Consider the following 25,550-nt stretch of genomic DNA (forward strand, 5'->3'; position numbering starts at 1 on the left):
CCAGATCTCAGTTCACTTCAAGCTCCGCCTCCCGGGTTTACGCCATTCTCCTGCCTCAGCCTCCCCAGTAGCTGGGACTACAGGTGCCTGCCACCTCGCCCAGCTAGTTTTTTGTATTTTTTTAGTAGAGACGGGGTTTCACCATGTTAGCCAGGATGGTCTCGATCTCTTGACCTCGTAATCCGCCCGTCTCGGCCTCCCAAAGTGCTGGGATTACAGGCTTGAGCCACTGCGCCCATCCTGGTTTTGTGGTTTTTTAGGTGGAACCACAGCAGCTTTAAGTTAGGGCTAATTTTGCCTCAGTACTGAGGCAAAACTCTTCCAAATACTCTTAACTGATATTGCATGAATTATGCAGTTTCCACCAACTGTTGGAAAACGAACCGTATTCATCTGCTGAGGCTGCCATGACAAAATACCTTAAAAATGGTGGCCTAAAACAACAGAAACTCCAGCACTTTGGGAGGCCGAGGCGGGCAGATCACGAAGTCAGGAGATTGAGACCATCCTGGCTAACACGGTAAAACCCCATCTCTACTAAAAATAAAAAAATTGGGAGGCCGAGAAGGATGGATCACGAGGTCAGGAGATCAAGACCATCCTGGCTAACATGGTGAAACCCCGTCTCTACTAAAAAATACGAAAAACTAGCCAGGCGTAGTGGCGGGCACCTGTAGTCCCGGCTACTTGGGAGGCTGAGGCGGGAGAACGGCGTGAACCCGGAAGGTGGAGCTTGCAGTGAGCCGAGATCGCGCCACTGCACTCCAGCCTGGGTGACAGAGTGAGACTCCATCTCAAAAGCGACAACAACAACAGCAACAACAACAACAGAAACTGATTTTCTCGTAGTTGTGGAGGCTGGAAAGTCTTACATCAACATCTGGCAGTGTTCAGTTTCAGGTGGGGCTTTCTTCCTGGCTTGCAGACAATTGCCTGCTCTCTGTGTCGTGTCCTAACCTGGCTGGAGAGACAGCTCTGGAGTCTCCTCCTCGTCTTCTACAGGCAGCAGTTCTACTGAATCGGGACTCTACCCTTCCAGCCTCATTTACTCTTCATTACCTCCCTAAAGGCCCTTATCTCCAACGCAGTCATGTCGGGCGTTACGGCTTCAACATGTGATTTTGGGGGAGACACAGTTCAATCCATAGCAAGAGCTTATTCCCAGGCCTGTGTGAATTTTGAGGATTGTTACCACTCATCATTTTGGGGGGCTCTTTTGGGTAGTTTCTGTGTACCCATAAACTGGTCAGTACTCAAACAAAGATTCTCTGCAGATGCCTAGCACCCTGCTCAGGGCATCTCTCTGCTCTCTTGCACTCTCCCTTGTGAACTCCAGCTGCCTTTTCCTCCCCAGACTTCCAAACTCCATTTCTTCAACTCAAGGAGACCACGGAGCTCCGCCTGGGGTCCTACCTGCTGTGCTATGACTAGAAACTCCAGACGTAAGCTGGGGCAACTGGAGGGCTCAGTTCACCTCTCATTGATTCCTGTCCTTTCTTGCATAAAGTTTAATGTCAAGTCACCCAGATACTCCTTTCAGTGTTTTCAGTTGTTTCAGGAAGGAAGGTAAAGCCAGGCTCTGTTCCTCCATCTTGTCCAAAAGAAGCCTGTCTCACACACTTCAATTTCTATGCCTCTGCTGTACTTCCCGCCACCTGGAACATCCTTCTTCAACTGACAACCACTAATTATCCTTTAGACTTCCACAGAGATGCTATTTTGTCCACAAAAATCCTTCCCGAAAGACTTCAAGGCTCTGCTAGATGCCCCTCCCACATCACCTCCTCCCGCCATAGCACCTTCCATGCTGTACTGGAATTAGTTTTGATTGTCCAGAGAGCCTCCACTGGAATGCAAGAACTGGGGGGCAGGGACCTACACTGTGCACTACTCTATCTCCAGCACCTAAGCAGAGTACCCGTGACACAGCAGGTGCTTTGTAAATATATTTGAATGAATAAGCAAATGAGAAAACTTTAAAGTGACCCGATGGCAGCTGCATCCACATTTATTTTACCACAGAGGTTTGTCCTGTACCATGCATTTCCTGAAATATTATCAACCACCAGTTGTAATTTTGAAGATATTTGTTGGAACAAGCTATATTTTAAAATTAAAAAACAGTAACGATTAGATCGAATGGTATTCCCACCGCACCCCACATGACAGCAGTTCCCCATACTGCAGGCTCTCAGCCTCCCACACCCTGAAGGAGACAATCTCTTGCTGAAGGCTTTTACTTTTAAAATTCAAACCCATTTCAGAGATAAAAAAGTATTTTAGCATATGTTTATTGCCACCCAATTCCATGTAACAAGGTGGACCCAGTATAAAACACTCCCTAATAAATTCATATTGTGACCTAGTAGCTTCTCTCCAGAGTCAAATCTTTGTCCAATCATTTCATCTGAAATTAGCAGAAAATAACGTTAGCTTTACTTCCTTGAGTTTTACTTCTTCTCCATCTCTCAGGAAGGTAAATTTGAAAGGACTCAGAAAAACATAAGTGATAACAAAGGCAGATGAAATGCTGAAATGTCAACCTCCAAGATGGAAAGCGACATTTGAAAGTGGTTGTCACTGCCCAGATGGGGACTGGCTGCCTACAATCTCAGAACCTCAGGGGTCTCTCCAGTACCAGGTGGCCATACAGAAAACTGAACAATCTGGATACATTCTAAACCGCAACTTTTCTGGAGACATCAACAAGAATACATTTGACAGTTACCCCACCTCCATTCCGTGACACTGTTTTGAACCCAGGAAGATGCTTCCATAAAATCCCCCTCCATTCCTCCACAAAGCAAAAGCCCTCCTGCCTTGGCCTCCTAAATTGCTGGGATTACAGGCATGAGCCTGTAAACCTGCATAAATGGATACTTCCAACATTAAGAATTAATTTAGTGGAAGATAAAAACTAAGACCCATCATGTGAGTTTTAATTCTTATCAAATGCAACCGCAGTTTTGTGCGGAGCCTGAAAGTGAGGCAATCAGGCAACAAAGCTTCAACATCTTGCCCACCAGAGAATTCTAGAAAGCCAGTACTTACACTGCAGGGGTTGTTGGCCGTCTGGGCTGGGCTGTAGAAGGACCCCCATTGCGTGGTTCGCCTCTCTTCCCGGGAAGGGGTGCTGTTTGCGGGCAGGCCAGGTGGGACTCCGGGGCCCACACCTGCGGCGCTGGCAGGCTGGCTGCTGGGGGCCACGAGGGCAAAGGCGTCGTCCAGGAGGGAGTGCATGGTCTGGCGTGCCTCCTCGATGGACGGCTGGGGTGGGATGTACTGGGAGGCCGGGAAAGGAAGGGCTGGATACCTCCCCAGTTCCACCGAGGATGGTGTCTGCACATCGGCTGGGAGGTCAGGATCCGACTACAGTGGGAAACGGCAAAGGAAAAATCACACACGAGTTTTTGTGGCAACCCTAAATGGTTTTCCTGACACTAAGGAAAAGTTCTACCCTAAGAATTAAAAAATGACAGTTGAGGCTGTGCACAGTGGCTCACACCTTTAATCCCAGGACTTTGGGAGGCCGAGGTGGAGGAGTACTTGAGGCCAGGAGTTCAAGACCAGCCTGGGCAACACAGTGAGACCCCATCTCTAAAGTAAAATTTAAAAAAAAGAAATTAGCCAGGTGTGGTGGTGTTTACCTGTAGTCCCAGTTACTTGGGAGGTTGAGGTGGAAGCATAACTTGAGCCTAAGAATTTGAGGTTGCAGTAAGCTATAACTGCATCATTATACTCCAGCCTGGATGACAGAGTGACAGAGTGAGACCTTGTCTCACAAAAATTAAAAAATGACAGCTAAGGAATGTGCGTTACATTTCACGGGAAGGAGAGGGGAGGCTTGAATCCGAAAAAAAATTGCCAAAATTCAACAATCATTTTTTCAACAACACTCAACTATTTACAAGGCATTTCAGTACCTTTTACTGAACACTTTTACTGTAAAAGTGAACACTTTTACTGAAAGCCCCTAAACAGCCAAAAAACTTACTTTCAGTAAAAGTGAACGCTTTTAGTGAAAGCCCCTAAACAGCCAAAAAACTTACTTCAAAGTTTATGTATTGAAAAACACTAGTAAATTTTCCATAGCTAGCAGTCAAAAAGTAGTCTATTGACTATCAGAAAATAGCCTTAAAAGATCAAAACTTTTAAAACTATGCATATTAAAACTATGTATGCGGGCTGGGTGCAGTGGCTCACACCTGTAATCCCAGCAACCTGGGAGACCAAGGCATGAAGATAATTTCCAGGGAGGCCAGGAATTTGAGACTAACCTAGGCAACATAGCAAGAGCCCCATCATTACAAAAAATTGCTGAAAAGTTAGCTGAAGGTGGTGGTGAGTACCTGCAGTCCCAGCTACTCGCGAGGCTGAAGCAGGAGGATCTCCTAAGACCAGGAGGTCGAGGTTGCAGTGAGCTATGATTGCCCCACTGCACCCTAGCCTGGGTGACAGAGATCTAGACTCTTAAAAAAAAAAAAAGCCTATGTATGTGTGTAAGCAATTACAGTATCTATTTTGTGAAAACTATTCAGAACCATTTGTCTTTAAAATGAAGGTATCTCTGGATCACAAGAGTCATTAAGAAAGGTTTAAATTGGCCAGGCACAGTGACTCATGCCTGTAATCCCAGCACTTCGGAAGGCCGAGACAGGTTGATTTGGGTCAGGAGTTTGGGACCAGCCTGGCCAACATGGTGAAACCTCGTCTCTACTAAAAATACAAAAATTAGCTGGGTGTGGTGGTTCATGCCTGTAATCCCAGCCACTCGGGAGGCTGAGGCAGAAGAACTGCTTGAACCCAAGAGGTGGAGACGTTGCAGTGAACCAAGATGGCTCCCTTGCACTCCAGCCGGGGTGACAAGAGCGAAACTCTGTCCCGGGGGGAAAAAAAAAGGGGGGGGGTTTAAATTGTGTTCTATACCTATTGTTTAAGAGGTAGAAACATAAGTAACAATAAAGATTTTTTAAATTTCATTTCCCAATACTGTTATGAGCAAAACACAGTCATAATATATGCAGGGTAAACTGTAAGAGACAAAACCAGGAACCAACGAAGAAGAGTCATCCTTTCTGGTCTTATAGGCTCCATGAGCCCAGATAGCATGGTGACTGCAGCAGACACAGCGAAGAGAGAAAAGGTTCTGCCCGAGGGGCTGGGGACCCCATCCCTCTGCGACGAAGGTCGGCAGCTTCTATCTAGAATGCTTCACTTGCCACGTGCCTGCAGTTTAGCCCAGCTAGTTGGATCACCGGACTTAAGGGGCCAAGGAAGACACTCCCTTGCCCGTCTGGATCCGTGAGTCTATTACAAAGATACACTACTCTATAGACACATCCTTAACCTTAGCCCCCTATCTGGAAAATGCTTCTATGGGTGATCAGTTATTATTCCTGCCAGCGTGAAGGGCAGTAGGTTCTTAACTCCAAACTGAGAGAGAACCATACAAAACTAGTAAACCCAGTCAGCCCACACACAGGTTTCGCTTGGCCTGCACACTCTTTTAATTGATAGCCATTATTTTAAACATCTGAAAATTTCACAGTAACACTCAGATTTCTGGGTTCTCTTGACTAAGTCTGAAGCTCTGGCATGACCGGGCCCTCACTCCACACAGAAACCACCAACTGCTGTGAAGCAGCGACTGCCCTCGTGAGATGGGGTGGGCGCTCTTCTCTCCACGGCAGTCCCCACTGGCGACCTCCCTCTCTTGCACGTGACACGCTTGGGCTTATGAGTCCATTTCTCCCAAACTGCAACATCCCAGTGGAGGTTCCACTCAATGAGATTTGTCATTGAGAAATTCTAAATGAGAATCCGGGGCTCCAAGGTGACCTCTAGTTGACGATGTCACCTTGGAGGGAACCTGTGCTCCTTTCCTTGTGAGGTGGAAAAAGGTCCACAGTCACGCCCTTCTCCAATTCTTGATTTTTTTGAGGAGCAGATGAGGAAGACTGGTCAGCAGTATACCACCAACCTACGGCTCACGGGTGGAAAGAAGGGAGGGTGTGTCTGGAAGAACAGCCTACTGGTAAGAGGGTTTCTCCAGAAACAGAAGCGACGTTCCTGGCAGTGATTCCGGTGGCTGCCTATGAGGCTCTACTGCAAGGAAGCAAGCAGTGTGGTGACACAAAAAACTGCAGGCACAAACTGAGATTCCACTGTGGGAAAGGATCTCAGACACTTGAGTAGAGTCTCCAGCGGCTATAACCACTGCCAATCTCATTCTCCATGGCCAGAATTTCAGAGAAGACTAAACTTCTATACCCAGAGAGATGATCTGCCTGTGGGAAGGACAGTCCCCTTAGATTCCCACTGGCCCCCATGAATCCTGCCAGAAGGCCAGGAGCTCTTGGGCCAGGACGCTTCCATTTCCTGTCCTTCACCTTCTTGTTTTCTCCTCATTTTGCAGGCAAGACTACAGAACTTGCAGGCCAAGAAGAGGATTTACTCAACTTCCTATATTCTAACATCTATATTTAGACTATAGATGTTTCACATGTAGATGTGTTCAGATACAGTTTATCTATCAGTCTTCAGGAATAAATGTACATCTTTTTACTGTTAGTCATCAAAGTTATGGATTTTGTGCCTATTTTGCAGTCTGTTGTGGGTGTTGTAAGAGGGTGTCCAGACAGCCTGGTTGTCCAGGACAACCTCAGTTTATGCCTGTTGTCCCACGGTAATGATTAATAGTATATCCCCTTACACTTTCCAGTGTCTGCATTGGATGACAAATTACATCAAACTTTTTCCAGACAGTAAATACTTTAGGTTTTATGAGTCATATAATCTGTCACAGCTACTCACTCTGCCTTGCAGCAAAAACAGTCATTGGTATCAAGCCAACAAATGGGTGCGGTTGTGTTGCAATAAAACTTTATTTAGGCCAGGTTTGGTGGCTCATGTCTACAATCCCAGAAATTTGGGAGGCCAAGGCACGAGGATCACTGAGCCCAGGAGTTTTGAGACCAGCCTGGGCACCAAGGCGAAACCCCATCTCTACTAAAAATACAAAAATTAGCCAGGCAAGGTGGCGTGCGCCTGTAATCCCAGCTACTTGGGAGGCTTAGGATCACCAGAGCTTAGGGAGGTCGAGGCTGCAGTGAGCCGTGATTGTTCCACTGCACTCCTGCCTGGGCAACAGAGCTGGAGTGTCTTAAAAAGAAAAAAAAAATTACTTACAAAAACATGCAGCTGGCTGGATTTCTACCAAGGCCTGAATTATAATGGTAACCCCCATTACAAGGAACCAAGGAATATTTCTCTTGGCCTTAGGAGAACACACCCCTCAAGGAAAAGATATTTTTGAGGGGAAAGTGGAAAATTGAAGGTAATTCAAAAACGCATAGTACTTCCCCAGTATAGGCTTGAAGACGAAAAAACAAAACAAAACCAAAAACAAAACACCCTGTACATGTACACTGATTCTAAAATAAAAGTTGAGGGGAAAAAAGATAAACTACCTAAGAAAAAATGAGCTCTGAGACAGGCATGATCTTTTAAAGTATGTGTTTCAGAATTCAAAATCTGAGGAAGATTTTTATTTTGGGGAAATCTCTGAAAAAAGGAGCCACCGAAGGCAAGCACCCTCTGGGGCGGTGTCTTCCAAGAAGAGGCTGCTCTGCACCCACAGGAGGAGGAATCTCTGCACTCCCTGTTAAGGAAAAAAGAAAACGATGCAGCAAGCCACCGCGAAAGAAGGCTAATCTAGGGCCACTGAGGCAGGCGAATGAAGACAGCCAGGAGAAAACAGGTTCCTCCCCATACAAAACTCAATCATTTAAAAAAATCAAAGGGAGGGGACTGAGAGGACTCACCACAGATTCCTTTGAGAGAGGAGCCCAGGTTGGCTGGAGAAGTGAAGGGGTAAAAGGGATACTGCCCCTTCTATCTGTTAGTTCCACACCATGGCAAGTCTCCATTTGGCACAGACAAAAGCTCCGGGTGACAACCCTGGGGAGCCCTCCCCAGATCAAGCCAAACCCCACAGATGCCCAAACACCCCTAGAACCCAACACAGCACAAGAGCGCCACCTACTGTAAGAGCAGCCATGCACCGCATTTAGAAAGTAACAGGAACTACTCAATTCCTTGTACTGAGGAAGAGAGTAGTTTCATTTACAGACAGCCCAACTCTCTGAAATCGCACCGATCCTCATGAGGAGATCAAGAAGGTCGGTCTTTAGGACCCTAGAAATACCATACATTCCTAAGGAAAAGTCTGGTTCTTTCAGATGATCATAATTCAGTTGTATTTAGGCCCCCATCCCAGAATAATGTTTGGCACATTTGTGTAATTATATTTAGCGTCTTTAAGTGCTTGCTATTTATATAATTTAGGAGAAAAATACAGAACTCAACTAAGAAATGACTGCTCACTATTTCTATGAGCTCTACCTAAAGCGATCACGTTCATTATAAATCCCTTCTCGAAGGGTGTGCTTTTTGCTAACGTGTCTCTAAACAAGGCTGGCTCTGTGAGTGCCTCCAGGAGGAGAAAGGGGCCTGCTGCAGCAAGGCAGGGCTCTCTTGGCACGGAGTTTAGGACGCCCTGTGTTTCCCAGTGCTGCCGGAGTTAGCTGCACCTGGCTCGCCCTCTCTGTCTTGGGGTGTCTTTGTGTCTGTATTTCTCATGGGTGGTTAAGTGAGGCTGGTTCTCTCTCCCCAACTCAGCGCAGTCTGTGTGTATGCACCTTACCCTATCAATATCTGCCTTTAACACTTCAAGCAAATCTGTCTGGACCTCTTTTACTTTGGAAAAATATAATCCCCTATTTATTTATTTAGAGACAGGGTTTTGCTCTGTCACCCAGGCTGGAATGCAGTGGTGCAATCAAAGCTCACTGCAGCCTCAACCTCCTGGGCTGAAGCGATTCTCCCACCTCAGCCTCCCAAGTAGCTAGGATTACAGGCATGCACCACCACACCTGGCTAATTTCTGTATTTTTTGGAGAGACGGGGTTTTGCTATATTGCCTAGGCTGGTCTCCAACTCCTGGGCTCAAGCGCTCCGCCCACCTCAGCCTCCCAAAGTGCTGGCATTACAGGCCTGAGCCACCATTCATTATTTCTTAATTTCCATTAACCCCTTTCTCCCATAAAAGCAAAATATATATAAGCAAATACGCTATCTTCTTAGCATTCCAAGGACAGTACAGAGAAATAAAACCCTAAATATCCCTCCTCTCACTAGGAAATCCAGCCGGGCTAGCTCTCAGTAGAGCATAAGACTCCTGATCTCAGGGTCATGCCCTCACACCTGTAATCCTAGCACTGTGGGAGGCCAAGGCGGGTGGATCACTTGAGGCCAGGAGTTTGAGACCAGCCTGGACAACATGCTGAGACCCCATTTCTACAAAAATTTTTAAAATTAGCTGGGCATGGTGGCACATGCCTGTGGTCCTAGCTACTCAGGAGACTGAGGTGGGAGAATTATTTGAGCCCAGGAGGCTGAGGCTGCAGTGAGCCTGGATCACACCACTGCACTCCAGCCTGGGCAACAGAGTAAGACCCTGTCTCAAAAAAATAAAAATAAAAATAAAAATAAACAACAAAACCAAATAACCCTCTGACTAGGGAGAAGGAAAAAAAACCTTGAGGAAATTTCTCTCTCTCTGTTTTCCAGTTAACCTCAAAAAGTCCCACTGTGAAGTCTGAGAGAACAGGGCTTACGTATAGAGAGGAAAAACACGGAGTGTGTTTCCAGAGGTGGCACTTGGCAGCACCCTGGCTGACAGGACTCAACGCTCCCCTCAGAAGGGATGGCACCCTACCCCACCCACTTCATGACCTAGAGGGCCCAGGCGCATCAGCCATCAGGCATCAGGCACCGACACCACACAGGGCGGCAGCCAGTGCTGCTGCTTCTCCTCCCCCTTCCGCGCATCTTTCTAGGAGCCTCCCTGCCCCGGTTCCAGAAGCCGGAGTCGGCGGCACGCACTGGGCATCCGATGTAGGCCGAGTTGTGGACGCCGGGGGGCCTCCTGTAGGTGCCATCACTGTCTGTGGTGATGAGCCGGTCCTTCTCAGCGTCGGCAGGACAGCCGTTGACCTGGTGTTTCCGGCGAGGCTTGGGAGAACGTTTTATCCGTGAGCTGCCAGGAAAAAGAGAAATTATCTTCGTAGGAAATCACTCTTTTTGCCACTGGCTTATCAACTAAACACTAAGTACCCCGAGTACCTAGGATGTGCTGGCCCCTGATAACACCCCATAGGATATAAACGCCACGTAGGACACAGTCTCTGCCCTAAGGAAGCTCAGAGCCTACCTAAACAGACCTATTAACCCACGTGGAGCAACACAGAATGATACAAAGCCATTTGTAATCATGATATTATTTAACTGTATAGACGTTCAGAAAAGAAGTCAGTGGGAGCTATTAGTCCCATGGGGCTAGAACTAGGACTTTTTTATTTTATTATTCTTTTTCTGAGACGTAGTCTCATACTGTCGCCCAGGCTGGAGTGCAATGGCATAATCTCTCAGCTCACTGCAACCTCCACCTCCCAGGTTCAAATAATTCTCCTGCCTCAGCCTCCTGAGCAGCTGGGATTACAGGTACCTGCCACCATGCCCAGCTAATTTTCATATTTTTAGTAGAGACGGGGTTTCACCATGTTGGCCAGGCTGGTGTTGAACTCCTGACCTCGTGACCCGCCTGCCTTGGCCTCCCAAAGTGCTGGAATTATAGGCGTGAGCCACTACACCTGGCCCACAACTAGGTCTTGAAGAGTGAATGAGACCTGAAACCAGGGAGGATGTGGGAAGCGGGTGCCGGGACAGAAATGGCAGGCAGGCGAATGTTCAGGGGCTACCAGGCTGTCTGCTGGGTGGCAGTTCTGTCCATGTGGCTGACCTGTGGAAACAGCTGGAGCGGAGGGGCTGGGCTGGCCTGCCACAGAAGCACAGGTCCCACCTGGCAGGCAACAAGAGCCGCCTCTCTTGCTTTGAGCCTCCTCTCTGCTTTGAGCAGAGAAAGACATACATGAGAGCCATGTTTAAGGAAAATGCATCTATGTCGGGGACGGGAGTCTGGGAGACCAGGGGAAGGTAAGACCCCAGACCCTGCAGGCAGCTGTGAGAAACCCAATGAAGATCTGCTGGGCGCCGGCCTGGATGGCTCTGGGAGATGAAAATATTGGAGGTGACAGAGTGGGAGGTGAGGAAGAGCCAAGGACACCACAGAAGGGGCCGGTGTGGGAAGGAGAGGCTGAGTGCAGTTTTAGACAGGCTGAATTGGAACAGACGGATTACATCCCCAGGAAATGCCTCCAGGCAGGCGGAGGGGCAGAGGTGAGGGGGACAAACAAAGCCGCTGCCTCCCACGCCAAGGTGACCCTCAGCCAGGGGAAGCCTTCCCAGTGGCCTCCACATCCTTCCGTGCATGAACCCCTTCAACTGCTTTCAGAGACCTCCACGTGAACGCGGATGGGGTCCTTCTGTCACAGGTCCTGCAGTAGCAGAGGGGCTCCTGTCCTGCTCCTGTGCCCCACAGCACCTCTGCGCACCCGCCCCAGCCGCCTAGCCGCAAGACCCCAGCCCACCTCTTCCTGGGCTCTATGAACACGGAGGGCACACTGGCCGTGGGGTCCAGGATCTTGTCGATCTGCATCTGCGCCCTGCGGTACACCCGGTGTCGCTCCTTGGTGTCACCCGAGGACAGGTCGTCCACCACCGGGAACTCGTAGTGCCCGCGGCGCTTGGCGCGCAGGCGGATCTTGTTGCGATGGTGCTCGATCTCAGACTTGTGCCGCAGCGCGGTCTGAATCTGAGGAAGGGTGAGGGAGAGAGCGACAGCCATGGAGGTCCCGGGAGGCTCCTGGCACACACACTTTGCAAAGTCTTTATTTATTTTTATTTTTATTTATTTATCTGAGACAGAGTCTCACTCTTGCCCAGGCTGGAGGGCAATGGCATGATCTCAGCTCACTGCAACCTCCACTTCAAGAGTTCAAGTGATTCTCCTGCCTCAGCCTCCCGAGTAGCTGGGATTACAGGCACACACCATCATGCCCAGTTCATTTTTTGTACTTTTAGTAGAGATGGGGTTTCTCTATGATGGCCAGGCTGGTCTCGAACTCCTGACCTGAAATGATACAATGATACACCTGCCTCAACCTCCCAAAGTGCTGGGATTACAGGTGTGAGCCACCATGCCTGACCAGCAAAACCTTTTAGGAGCGCCTTCCTGCTGTACTCCTCTCACCCACCCTTAACCTGCTGTCTGCAAGCTCCAGAGTCACCGAGAGGGCAACAGGCACAGCCCAGGGAGGAGCAGACACCCTGCTATCCCACAAGCTTTACCCTCAAGCACTGCGTGGTACACTGGAGTCTTGTCACCATCCCCCAAAGCAGGGAAAAAAGTCACCGAACCTTGGAAATCGGCCAGTGACAACTTTGAAGAGACATCTGATAACCAGAAAAGAATAAATATCTTCCTCCTTTAGAGATCTTTAAATAGGACTGACAGATACAAAGAAGGTAATTACCTAGTGTCACCAAAACAAGTTCCTGGCATGAGACCCCCTGCCCCCAGAGTGGCATCCCCAAAGATGGAGACCTGAACTCGGTCGTAGCGTGAGGAGGATAAGAAGCTGAAGTGGCTCTTTCTGAAGAGGGCAGCTCCTGGTCGGCCACGCTAACACTTTTCTGCATGTCTGCCAATGCGCCCCACAGTGTCCATGCACAGTATCTGATCTCCAACAAGCGTGATGTTTTACATTAAGAATCCTTGTCAGTAGCTTATGCCTTTAGTAACCAGCTGACACTGTACCTTGCACTCATTTTCAAACACTGACCAAATCAGAGTGTGAGGTTTTTTTTGTTCTTTTTTTTCTTTTGAGACAGAGTCTCACTCTGTCACCCAGGCTGGAGTGGCAGTGGCGAGATCCCAGCTCACTGCAACCTGCCCATCCCGGGTTCAAGTGATTCTCCTGCCTCAGCCTCCTGAGCAGCTGGGATTACAGGCACCCCCCACCAAACTCAGCTAATTTTGTATTTTTAGTAGAGATGGAGTTTCACCATGTTGGCCAGGCTGGTCTCAAATTCCCAACCTCAGGTGATCTGCCTGCCTTGGCCTCCCCAAGTGCTGGGATTACAGGCATGAGCCACTACGCCTAGCTGAGTTTTTTAATTAACAGACTTTTAAATAAAAGCAAATACCTCTTTGTTGATTTTATTGGTTTCTGCCACTCGGTCGGCTGGAGAGGGGCGCTGGACGGGAGGGGCCGGGATCGGCTGCATGGCAATGAGCTGGATCTTACTGGGGACCCGCCGGCTAGCCTCCGGGGGGCGGGAGATCCTGTCCACGTGCTCGAAGATGGAGGCTGATGAGTGCTGCTCGTTTCCTGAACTGGGCAGTGGTGGCCCTGGAACAGAAGGAAAAGCAAAACATATACACAGAGTCATCTAAAGAAACACCAAATAATCAAAATTGTGAATTATTCTTTAAAGAATCCTTGGATGGGCCTCTGACCAAAAATACATCCCCACTGCAGTAGCAGAGTGCTTGCAATTTCACTTTCTGAGCTTAAATAGTCTGGGCTGTATACTGTATCCTCTCACTTCATTAAAAATTACAAGTACCCTGAGAAGAGATGGGAGAAAATCATTATGATACTGTGTCAAAAACTGCAGTGTTTTGTGTAACTGTGGTTCAAAATCTTCAGTCAGAAAGAATGTAGGACAGAAGGAGCCTGAAGTTGCTCAGTAAGCCATTCACAGAACTCTCAGAAAACACATTTATCGCAGCTCTGAACTATTGCTACCATCTGGGAGGGAGCTCGCCGGAGTGATACAAATTCAGTTGCCAAGGCAATGTCACTACAGAGAAAACAGAAGACCAGTACATGCAGGCAGGTACCAGTTAACAATGGCCAATTCTGGCTTTTCAGTTCTGATGTGGAAAGAAAACGAAGTTAAAGACACATGAGAAGAAAAATCCTGTTGCTTGCAGGGAATTAGTTCCTACTTTATTTTTTAAATTTATTTTTTATTTTTTTGAGACAGAGTCTCACTCTGTCAGCTAGGCTGGAGAGCAACGGCGTGATCTCAGCTTACTGCAACCTGCACCTCCCAGGTTCAAGTGATTCTCCTGCCTCAGCCTCCCAAGTAGCTGGAATTACAGGTGCGTGCCACCACGCCTAGCTAACTTTTGTATTAATAATTTTAGTAGAGACAGGGTTTCACCATATTGGCCAGGATGGTCTTGAACTCCTGACCTCAAATGATCCACCTGCCTCGGCCTCCCCAAGTGCTGGGATTACAGGTGTGAGCCACCGCACCTGGTGCTAGTTCCTACTTTAAAAACAGGTGAAGAGTACGTGTATAAATGGTTACATGGCAAATTTTAGGCCATGTATATTTAACCACAATAATTTTCTTAAGAACTAATCAGAACTGTGAAAAAAAAAGAAATTCAAATGCACCAAAAAAGACAGAAAAGAAACACTTAAAAATGTTAACAAAGACTGAATCTTCACATGATGGGTGATTTTTCCCAATGTCTTTTATTTTTGATAATGAGGATTTTCTGTAATAAGTATTATATTTATAGTAGAGATAAGCCTAACACACTTTAATTTTGAAAAGAGAAAGAGAAAAATGAAGACGGGTTGAGTAGAAAGAGCTAGTTACTCACACTTAAGAAAGTCAACTGGCCAGGCACGGTGGCTCAGGACTGTAATCCCAGCACTTTGAGAGGCTGAGGCAAGAGGATTGCTTAAGCCCAAAAGTTTGAGACCAGCCTGGGCAACACAGTAAGACCCTGTCTCTACAATTTTTTTTTAAATTAGTTGGGCGTGATGGCACACAACTGTAGTCCTAGTCACTCAGAAGGCTGAGGTGGGAGGATCCCTTAAGTCCAGGAGGTAGAGGTTGCAGTGAGTCGAGATCACATCTCTGCACTCCAACCTGGGTGACGGGGTGAGACCCTGTCCTCCCCCTGCCCTCTAAAAGAAAAAGATCAATTGATGCCTTTCTTCTAATTAGCCGCAGTCACTTCTAGATGCTGCTTTCAAACAAATGGCCAGCAGGCTGACAGAGGGAATAAGTGCATGCAGAAACTGCTTCTAAACAAAAGCCTAACATTTGAAACTTCAAAGCATAAGTGAAAAACACAAAGGTCTCTCCTCAGTGTAAAAAACATAGATGAGCAAAGCAGTAAGAAGCAGTAGTTGATGTTTCATATAAGGAAAGCACAGCATTGCTATGTAAGTCTGTACTTTCTCTCAATTTGAATTACATTCATTATCCCAAGCAATGAAAAGTTATTTGTCTGATTCTGAATGAATGATGTCTGTCTTAGCCAGGGGGCACCATTGTCTGGATTCCAGCTATGCTCAAGCTTTCTTTCCTGGCCCCACACCCAGAAGGAACCTGACTATCTGTGCATTTGTGCAATGGAAGCACAGCCAGGCACCACCATTCATCGGTGGCAGCTACTCAAGTTGCAGGCGTAATGCCTAAAAGGAGATCATGAGCTTCACCAGACAGGCTAGCCCTGCTAACCCAGACTTATAGAGTAACAGCAAATGTCACAGAGGGTAGCCCATTAAGCTACTGATACCTAGAAGTGGGATCACTTTCCTCCAGGGTGGCAGAGACCTCTGGGTTGCTGGGAGACAAAGGTGACAGGCATTTAAAAAAAAAAAAAAAAAAAGGCCCCTCCCCACTAGGCTGTCAGCCCTGCCTGGGTACCACTGGAGTGGCAGCCTGAGACTGGGCTCCTGTCCAGAGCCTGACTCACCCCCTCCCACTGTAGTCACGGCCCTTGCTTCATCCTCACTGAAATGTTCATAGACTGCAACCAGAGAAGGAGGGGATGCATAGACCCTGGGCCACTCTACACAGCTGAGGGACCAAGCAGAGGAGAGGAAATAAGAGGTGCAGAAAGTCTTCCAGCTTCCATACTGCCCAGAACCCAGTCCTTCGACATGGCTGAAAAGAGGGGCTTTTAATTTTTTTTACATATACATACAATATATATCACACATATATATTATATAATTATATCACATATATTATAATTATATATTTTTATTTATAGAACTGTATATTATATGTAATATATTATATAATTAGTAATATATTACTATTAGTAATTATGTATTACATATTATATACTTATATATCATATATTAATATATATGTTATATATTATTGCTTGCTATGCATTGCACAGTTTTTCTAAAAAAAAGCTCCCTGGACAATAATGATTAGTACAAAGTACAATGGACGCACAGAGATTAATGCTGTGTGAATCCTGCCTTAAGGCAAGTAGGAACTTGGATTAAAACCCCTTTCTCTTCAATTATTTTTTAAAAGTAATGATATAAATTTTACTATATAGTCAAGATACCTATTGTACCTCATGGGAACTATAATTAATAACAATATATCGTATACTTGAAAACAGCTAAGAGAGTCGATTTTAAGTGTTATCACAAAAAATAAGTACGTGAGGTAATATATATGTTAAATAGCTTGATTTATCCATTCCACAACGCATACACATATCAAAACATCCCAATTTAGCCATAAGAAAGAATGAAATCCTGCCATCTGCAGCAATATGGACGAGCCTGGATGACATTAAGTAAATAGGCCAGGCACAGAAGGATAAACACTGCACTGTTCTCACTCATATGTGGAAGCTGGAAAGTTGATCTAGAAGTGGAGAGTAGACTAGTAAGGTAACTTGAGGCTGGGAAGGGAAGAGGAGGGACAGAGACAAAGGTTGGTTAACAGATACAAAAGCACAACTAGAGGCTGGACATGGTGACTCTCGCCTGGAATCCCAGCACTTTGATAGGCTGAGGCGGGAGGGTAACTTGAGCCCAGGAGTTCTAGACCAGCCTGGGCAACATGGCGTGGTGGTGTGCATCTGCAGGCCCAGCTACTCAAGAGGCTGAGAAAGGATGATCACCTGAGCCTGGGAGGTCAAGGCTGCAGTGAGCCCTGACTGCACCACTGCACCCCAGCCTGGGCAACAGAATGAGACTGCGTCTCAAAAAAATAACAGTGCACAGCTAGAGAGGAGGAATGGGTTGAGCATCTATAGGCACTGTAGGGTGACTCTAATAATTTATTGTATATTTTCAATTAGCTTGAAGAGCAGATTTTGAATGTTCCCAAGGCAAAGTAATGATAACTTTGTCTGTGGTGACAGATATGCTAATTACCCTGATTTGATCATCACACAGTATATTCATACATGGAAATAACACAATGTCCTCCATAAATATTTGCAAGTATTATGTGTTAACTAAAAATAATAAAAGCAAAAAACACATCATGTTGTACACCATAAATGTATGTTTTCTTACCATCAGTTAAAATATAAATAAAAATCTTAAAAAGAAAGAAAAAGGCTGGGCATGGTGGCTCATGCCTATAATCCCAGCACTTTGAGAGGCTAAGGCAGGAGGATCGCTTGAGCCCAGGAGTTCAAAACCAGCCTGGGCAACATGGCAAGACCTCGTCTCTACAAAAAGTAAATAAAAAATTAGCTGGGGGTGGTACGCTGTAGTCCCAGCTACTCAGGAGGCTGAGGTAAGAGAACTGCTTGAGCCCAAGAAGTCAAGGCTGCAGTGAGCTGTGATTGTGCCACTGCACTCCAGACTGGGTAAGCAAAATAAATAAATAAATACACAAATAAATAAATAATTACAGTACATAGGATTGTACGAAATAGGATAATGTCAACAAAGCAAAATGAAAGAGAAAAGTTCAGTCTGAATTACTAAAATGTCAAAGCAAGGGAGCATTTTTAAAGAGATTATTTCATTATCTACAAGTAAATATAATCGAACCATTTTTTTGTTTTTCCCCCTCGAGACAGGGTCTCACTCTGTCACCCAGATTGGAGTGTGGTGATGCAATCACAGAGCACTGCAGCCTCGACCTCCCAGGCTCAAGTGATCCTCCCACCTCAGCCTCTTCAGTAGGTGGGACCACAGGCACACACCACCAGGCCTGGCTAATTTTTTCTATTTTTTGTAGAGGCAGAGTCTCGCTATGTTGCCCAGGCTAGAAAACTGCATCTTTACTAATGTGTCCAACCCATGTTAATATCCTGTGAGACAGCAATCACGTTTATCTCATCGTCACTGCATCACCAGCAGCTGACACACCACAGGCACTTAGCAAGCATTTGCTAAATGGATGACTCAATGACTGCAGTCATCTCCACTATGTTTATAAAATTTTACCTTGAAAAGATCTCTGGCCGGGCGCGGTGGCTCAAGCCTGTAATCCCAGCACTTCGGGAGGCCGAGACGGGCGGATCACGAGGTCAGGAGATCAAGACCATCCTGGCTAATACGGTGAAACCCCGTCTCTACTAAAAAATACAAAAAACTAGCCGGGCGAGGTGGTGGGTGCCTGTAGTCCCAGCTACTCGGGAGGCTGAGGCAGGAGAATGGCGTAAACCCAGGAGGCGGAGCTTGCAGTGAGCTGAGATCGGGCCACTGCACTCCAGCCTGGGCGACAGAGCGAGACTCCGTCTCAAAAAAAAAAAAAAAAAAAGATCTCTGAAAATCTGCCTTCATGAAAAGACGAGAATTATACTTTATGATCTCAATCATTTTATAAATGGTATGGTACTCCAAAATTACTTGAAAAACTTCATTGTTATATGTACTCAGTCTCATTTAAACTATTTTGAAAACTCTTTAATTTTTTTAAAATATGGAATGCTTCCCAAATATGCATGTCATCCTTGCACAGGGGCCACGCTCATCTTTGTTGCGTTTCAATTTTAGTCTATATGCTGCTGAAGCGAGCACTGCAAGCTCCTTAGCACATGCAAAAGTCAGTGCCAGCTTGGTTTGCATGTGCAATTCTAGAATTTGGAATTTGTGGGATTCAAATGAACAAAGTTTTAACTACTTAAAAATCACACACTTGCACACATGCAATCTAAGGAGAGCATAAAAGAATGCTGAGTATTTTGCAATGCTTACCTAGTTGGTATATTCCTGATGATAAAGGGGAGAGAGAGAAAAACTACAATTATGCACAGACGCAGCAATGGCAGCTCATCTCCTACCTCATCTCTCCCTTCACATCTTCACTAAGGGGAACCAGTGGTTATGATGTAAGTTATTTTAAAGCTGCAATGGCTGTGAACACAGTGACATTTGAGTAAATAATCTTTTAAGGGTTCATGGATGGCCATGAGGGTATGTGTCAGGGCCTAGTCACCTTCCAAAAACAGTCAGCTGGAAAAGGAATAAAGCACAACCTCCAATTTACCAAAACTGAAATAACAGTTCTTCTCTCAGCTTCCATTGCAAGGTGGGTCCTTAATATGCCACATGACCTGGGACAGTCATCAACAGCCTTGCCAAGAAGCCTAAAGAGAGCCAGTGGCTGTGCCACCCGCAGGAGTGAAAGGGAATGCTGGTCCCACGGCAACATGGAAGAGGGCTCCAGAATGGATCTCAAGTAGTCTCCCTCCCCACTCCCATCTCCATTAATTTGTACTTCATTGTGACTTTCAACAAAAGCAAGATTTTTATGTGAATTATAAAATAGGCCGGACAGGTGGCTCATGCCTGTAATCCCAGCACTTTGGGAGGCCAAGGCAGGCAGACCACATGAGGCCGGGAGTTCAAGACCAGCCTGGCCAACATGGGGACACCCTGTCTCTACTAAAAATACAAAAATTGGCCAGATGTGGTGGTGTACATCTATAATCCCAGCTACTCGGGAGGCTGAGTCATGAGAATCCTTTGAGCCTGGGAGGCAGAGGATGCAGTGAGCCGAGATCACGCCACTGCACTCCAGCCTAGGCAACAGGAAGAGACTGTCTCAAAAAGCAAAAAGTTTTAAAAAATAAAATAACAGAAAGCTAGGAGAAAAACTCAGAATATTTTAAAATAGGATACTTAAGTTTCTATGCAAGCAATAAAATGCCTACATGGCAGCATTAAAGCTATCTTATAGCACCTTTCAAGAAGTAAACAAAGTTCTAAAAGTAAACTGATATTTATAGGGAGAAAACTATCTTTCTACAACATGAAAATAACATACAGATTCTGGTATCTCTTCAAATTATAACAGCAGCATCTGAGCTTCTAATATTCACAAAATCATCTAATTCGCTTCTCTCCTTCACATTCAACTCTCGTTCCCAGAGCTGTGATGCTGACTACCTGGCTTCTGAGCCTATGTTGACAGTGGTGTTTGATTTTTGTTATTCTTATAGAATATACTGGTTGTAATGCCATCAGACAGCGTTAAACGCAGGCACTGAAAGTAAGGTTTTCTCAGATAAGCAATGAACAGAACTTGATAAAATCCAGAGCTCTTTCCACTCCCCACCAAATATTTCTTTCCAAGGATCAAAACGAGATTCTAATCCTGTCTATCAGAAACAGCATCTGTTACCATGGTGCTAAATAATTTTTAAGATTTTGAAAAACTACATCCAAAGAAAAAACTCTTCCCTTTTTCTAAGGGGATGTCCTTAACGTTACAAAAGAACTAAGTGGAAGGAGCTGGAAGGAACTGCAAGGACCGGCTAGTGCAGCCCCACAGGAGCCCTGAACACCTGCGAGGCCACAAGTGTGTCAGTGAGAGGAGAGGCCCCCGGGCTTCTGTCTAGAGTCTGTTCATTTCTACAATACAGTTCACTCTGCACTGCATTTCCATACAGAGAAATGTATGACTAAACACTGTAAATATAAAAATTACTATTAAAAATAATATCCTGGCCGGGCGTGGTGGCTCATGCCTATAATCCCAGCACTTTGGGAAGGCGAGGCGGATAGATCGCTCGAGTCCAGGAGTTCAAGACCAGTCTGAGCAACATGGTGAAACCCCATCTCTACAAAAAGATACAAAAATTAGCCAGGTGTGATGGCATAGGCCTGTAATCCCAGCTACTAGGAAGACTGAGGTGGGAGGATAGCCAGAGCCCGGGAGGTCGAGGCTGCAGTGAGCCGGGACTGTGCCACTGCACGCCAGCCTCTGTGACAGAGCAAGACCCTGTCTCAAAAAAAAAAAAAAACAGTAATAATAATATTCTGAGGCCTCCCAATTATCTTTGCATTACTGAAATGCAATCCTTAAATAAAAATAAACCTCCATCAAATACAATAGCTGTAGCAGCACATCTATTTAATACAACCTATTACACTAAAAACAAGCTACCTTGCTATCACTCCAAAAAAATGCTCCCCAGTCTAAAGACTTGTGGGTCTCACTTTATAACAGGGCATCAGTCTCAACAGTCATACCCTTTAGAACAGGAGTGAAGCTCATCTTATACCTGGCCTATGAAGCTGTATGTGACTCCCAAAGCAAACATGCTAAACTGTCTGATCACACTAAACCACCTGCTGGAAGAAAGATCTAGGAACAGAACTAAACAGAATGGACTTGGGCCTATGATAAACAAACAACTTTCTGACAGTGACAGCTGTGAATCCTTGAATTGCTTCCTAAGAAAGCTACTGAATCCTGGGGGCAGTTTTTGAGGCTCTGGTTTCAGTGTGCTTCCTCCTTGACCTCTAGGGTGAGGACTCTAGAGTGAAATGAGGCTATTAACCTTAAGACGTACCCCAGTGAATCCCTGGCCCCAAAGCAGACACCAATACCACATTAGATGGTGACAACTGGTGCTAAGAAACCACAGGAACGATGAACTTTCCATTTCCCAGATTTTTTTTTAAGGGTTTAGCATTTGAAGTAGTGTCAGGCCCTAGCCTTCGGACTCTCATAGGGACTACTTTTAATGGGAAGAACCAGAAGAGTCACAGACCGCTCTGCGGGGCTCTGTGGGACCTGCCATCGTTGACGGCTCCCGGTGTCTTATCTCCTGCGTCCCTCTCGCTGGACTCTTCGCTGACCGTAGAGTCAGCATCTGAGGGAGAAACTCTGCAGACACAAAATGAATTGCAAACGTTAGAAACAAGAAAGAATGAAAAGGAAAAAGTCACATTAATTTATGTGTGGAAGTCAGGCTTCCAGGCAAAACCAGCAGAAATGAAACGGTCCAAAAAATTATTCCATAGCACAGCGTCTTCAAGGATCACATTAACACCACAGTCACCTCCTGAAGACAGATTAATGCGGCTTACTAAATGGCTCAGCAGGCTGCATTTCAACAAATGCTAGACAAGTAAGTGCCAGATAGGAGGAAGGTCCCACAGCTACCAGAGCTCAAGGTCCAGCCCCTGGCCCCCAGTCATTTCTGGATTAGCAGTCTGGGTTCAGCATGAGTTGGATCAAAGAGGACTGGGGTTCAGGATTAACTAGGTCTGCAGAATCCTTAGGATGCCAGGGTAGCTCTGCAGTCACCCCAAATAACTCCAGATCTTTGGAAGGTGCTTACACTGAGATTTGATTCTATATATAAAAAGCAAAGGTATCGTGGCACCCAGCTTGCACCAGGGAAAATTCCTTCATCAGTTGGCTCCGATTCCTTAGGCTCCCTGGCTTCAATGACAATGTGGAATGCCAAGACATTCTGGTGCCCAGAAAGATGCTAAAACATTGTATTAACCATGCAGACCACTGAGCTGTCATGACTAAATGTCAATGACAAGGCTACCAGGCAAGAAAAAAAACAAAACACTTTGCAAAATTTTACTTGCATATGAAATAATCTTCAATGATTCCATTTATTCTTAGCCTGAAAAATAATCAAATAGCATCTCCCTACATAACTCATTTTCTTTTGTAAAGATCATGTTCTGACATCTATTACATTCTTAAAACTAGGCCAGAACCCCTGGGGTAGGTTTTCCGATAAGACAGAAATCATGACATCGTTTCAAATGTTGGTATGATCACACGCTTTTTTTTTGCTCTTAGCAGGAAATCGGGATTTAGTGTTCCAAAGCTCAAAGAAAGGCTGACAACAGGAGGCTTCAGTAGCCAAAGCCTGATGGTGCTATGATGGAAAGTCAACTTAACGAACACGACTCTGAACTCTGTCTTCTTTCGCAGAGCTAGAGCCCTTCTCATGGGGTCAGGGGGTGAGGAGCGGCTTCCAGGTAGCTTGGAAAACTAACAAGCAATTCTCCGTGTGCTATACTTTGAGAGGAGTAATAGAAATAAATTGGGAAAGGGGAGTGAGGCAGGGAGGAGGCAGTGAAGAGTCTTGTGTGATATCCTGACAAAGGTGACATACATGAGCAGCCAGAGAAAAACAAAGCAAACACAGGAGGACGCGATGAAGGTCACCTGCAGACAAAGCAATGAAGTCACAGAAGCTGCTGGCATCCCACGCATGGACACAGTGGCCCATAGGCTGAGCACCTACCATGTGCCGTGCACTCCTTCTATGTTACTTCTGATATTATCTCCATGGGGCCTAGCATGCTCCCCTTGGGATATATACACACGAGCTGGTCAATCCCTGATCAAGTCTGATGGGGACCCTCAAACCATCACAGACAGTGATTCATGATCTTCAACTGTGTAGGGAAAGAAATCACACAGCCTTCTTTGGCAGCCCGTGAGAGTGGCTCGGAAACACTATTGGGCTCATGTGTGACTTTGGGCAAGTCATCGGTCTCCTGGGCTGCAGACAGATGCAGGGCTGCACTCACCATTAGCCCTTGTGGCATCAGAAACCCACAGCCTGATAACAGAAGCATGCTCTGCAACAAAGAATAATACAGAAAGCCCAATAATAACCTTCCTCTGTGACGGACGTTCTTGGAAGGGATCTTTGACTTGGGGCTTGGCACATCCCCATTTTCCGAGGGCGTGGTGTGGTCCTTCAGAGGTCCTGGCAGTGGCGCTGGCTCATGAATAATCAATATGTCGTCTTTATTGTGCTGACCCAGATGCTGCTTAGCAAAATCGAAGCCCTTCACACTCGGGATCTGCAGCTGAAACACACACAAACAAGACTGTTAACCCGGAATCCAAGGCGGACGAGAGGAGCACAACTTCTGACCGAAGACTGTGCTGGCAATTCCACCGCTCCAATCCAACAAGCATTGCTAGAACATGGACTGCGTGCCAGGTTCTGTTTATACCCAGAGTTCCAGGAGAAGACAGACACTTGTGAAAGATTAAACAAGAGTACAAGGATTAAATAGCTAGACCCCAGGACAACACCTGACCTGCTGTCACAGCAGCACACCACGTGCCATGTGGCAGGAGCAAGATATTCTTTATAGGGTAATGGGGACCAAAGCCAGGTCTTGAGAACAGACAGGACTTGGAAACAGAAAGAGGAGGCTACAAAGAGAATGTTCTAGATGATATCAGAAAGCAGAGAACACTGAGGCCTGGGAAGAAATCACATTGGCTATGCTGGGTGGATCAGAGCGTAGGAGCATGAGAGAGAAGTCCAGTCTGTATATGGATAACTCCAAAAACGCCAGCTTCTGGAGCTGGCCCTCCAGGAAATCAGAAAACCACAGGCCGATTTCTAAAATCCAAGCACATAGGACACCAAGGAAACAGGAAGAGAGCCTGGCCATGCCATGTGCATAAAATCACAAAGACATGAGCCCCAAATCTTAGCAGTGAACATGGGAAGGAATGAACAGCTCTAGGGATGAGGCAGAAAGACCCAGAAACCAAATAGACACGAGAGGCAAAGGAAGAGAAAGAAGCCAATGAGGACGTGAATTTTTGGGCAGGGCATCGTGAAGCCTGAAAGTGACATTAAGGGAAAGAGGCAAGTCATACAGGAATGATGGCTCAAGACAAAATGACAGGTTTCATTTCAAACACACTTAATTTGAGGCCCCAAAGGATGTCAGCTTAGTGTAGCTGGAGGTGGGGAAGCATAGCCTGGGGGAACGTGCAGGCTCAGATGTGACTTCAAGAACCACCCACATAAAGGTGGCAGGTAGGGGAGTTGAGTTTTTCAACATAAATACAGATTCTGTGGATAAAGTGTTGGAGAACATCTAATAGTTTGGGGCTAAGAAGAGAAAAAGGAAGCAAGGAAGAAAATAGAATGTGATTTCAGAGAAATAGAAGAATTTGGAAAGTTCCATGTAATAGAAACAAAGGGAACAAAGAATTTCTAGAAAGAAGTGGTCAAAAGAAGTAATGGGGCACAAAACTGAAGGAGAAAGGGCTCTTCAAAAACATCCCCCACTCAATCCAGTGGATGCAGGATTCCTCTCCAGGGATCTGCGGCATCACCCCACACCAAACCCATGACAGACCCCCGAGGCTGCGACTAGGGATGCCAGGTCTTAGCTTCTAGTGCTGTGGTAAGATATTATGTCATCAAACATGCTATTTGTTGGCCAGGTGCAGTGGCTCACATCTGTAATCCCAGCACTTAGGGAGGCCGAGTCGGGCGGATCATCTGAGGTCAGGAGTTCGAGACCAGCCTGGCCAACATGATGAAACCCCGTCTCTACTAAAAAAAAAACAACACAAAAATTAGCCAGGCATGGTGGTGCACACCTGTAATCCCAGCTACTCGGGAGGGTGAGGGAGGAGAATCACTTGAACCTGAGAGTCAGAAGTTGCAGTAAACTGAGATCATGCCAGTGCACTACAGCTTGGGTGAAAGAGTGAGACTCCATCTCAAAAAAAAAAAAAAAAAAAAGCTATTT

At 46.1% G+C, this 25,550-nt stretch overlaps 1 protein-coding gene and 1 non-coding gene across 3 annotated transcripts in view; both read right to left on the reverse strand.

Annotated features, from left to right (window-relative positions):
* KIAA1549 (KIAA1549 ortholog) overlaps positions 1 to 25,550 on the reverse strand; it is a 142,215-nt gene that overhangs the window by 23,339 nt on the left and 93,326 nt on the right. For both annotated transcript variants that reach the window (XM_023190053.2, XM_023190052.2), the window contains exons 11-16: positions 23,656 to 23,852; positions 21,773 to 21,888; positions 13,168 to 13,373; positions 11,550 to 11,773; positions 9,946 to 10,099; positions 3,052 to 3,369 (exon numbers count right to left, since the gene is read on the reverse strand). In XM_023190053.2, coding sequence (XP_023045821.2) covers positions 3,052 to 3,369; positions 9,946 to 10,099; positions 11,550 to 11,773; positions 13,168 to 13,373; positions 21,773 to 21,888; positions 23,656 to 23,852 — 1,215 coding nt within the window. The remainder of the gene's footprint in view (positions 1 to 3,051; positions 3,370 to 9,945; positions 10,100 to 11,549; positions 11,774 to 13,167; positions 13,374 to 21,772; positions 21,889 to 23,655; positions 23,853 to 25,550) is intronic.
* Positions 18,688 to 18,791, reverse strand: LOC111524808. The gene has a single exon (XR_002725878.1). It is a non-coding gene; the product is annotated as a U6 spliceosomal RNA (small nuclear RNA).

The sequence above is a fragment of the Piliocolobus tephrosceles genome, chromosome 8, assembly GCF_002776525.5.
Source record: "Piliocolobus tephrosceles isolate RC106 chromosome 8, ASM277652v3, whole genome shotgun sequence".
Classification (NCBI taxonomy): domain Eukaryota; kingdom Metazoa; phylum Chordata; class Mammalia; order Primates; family Cercopithecidae; genus Piliocolobus; species Piliocolobus tephrosceles.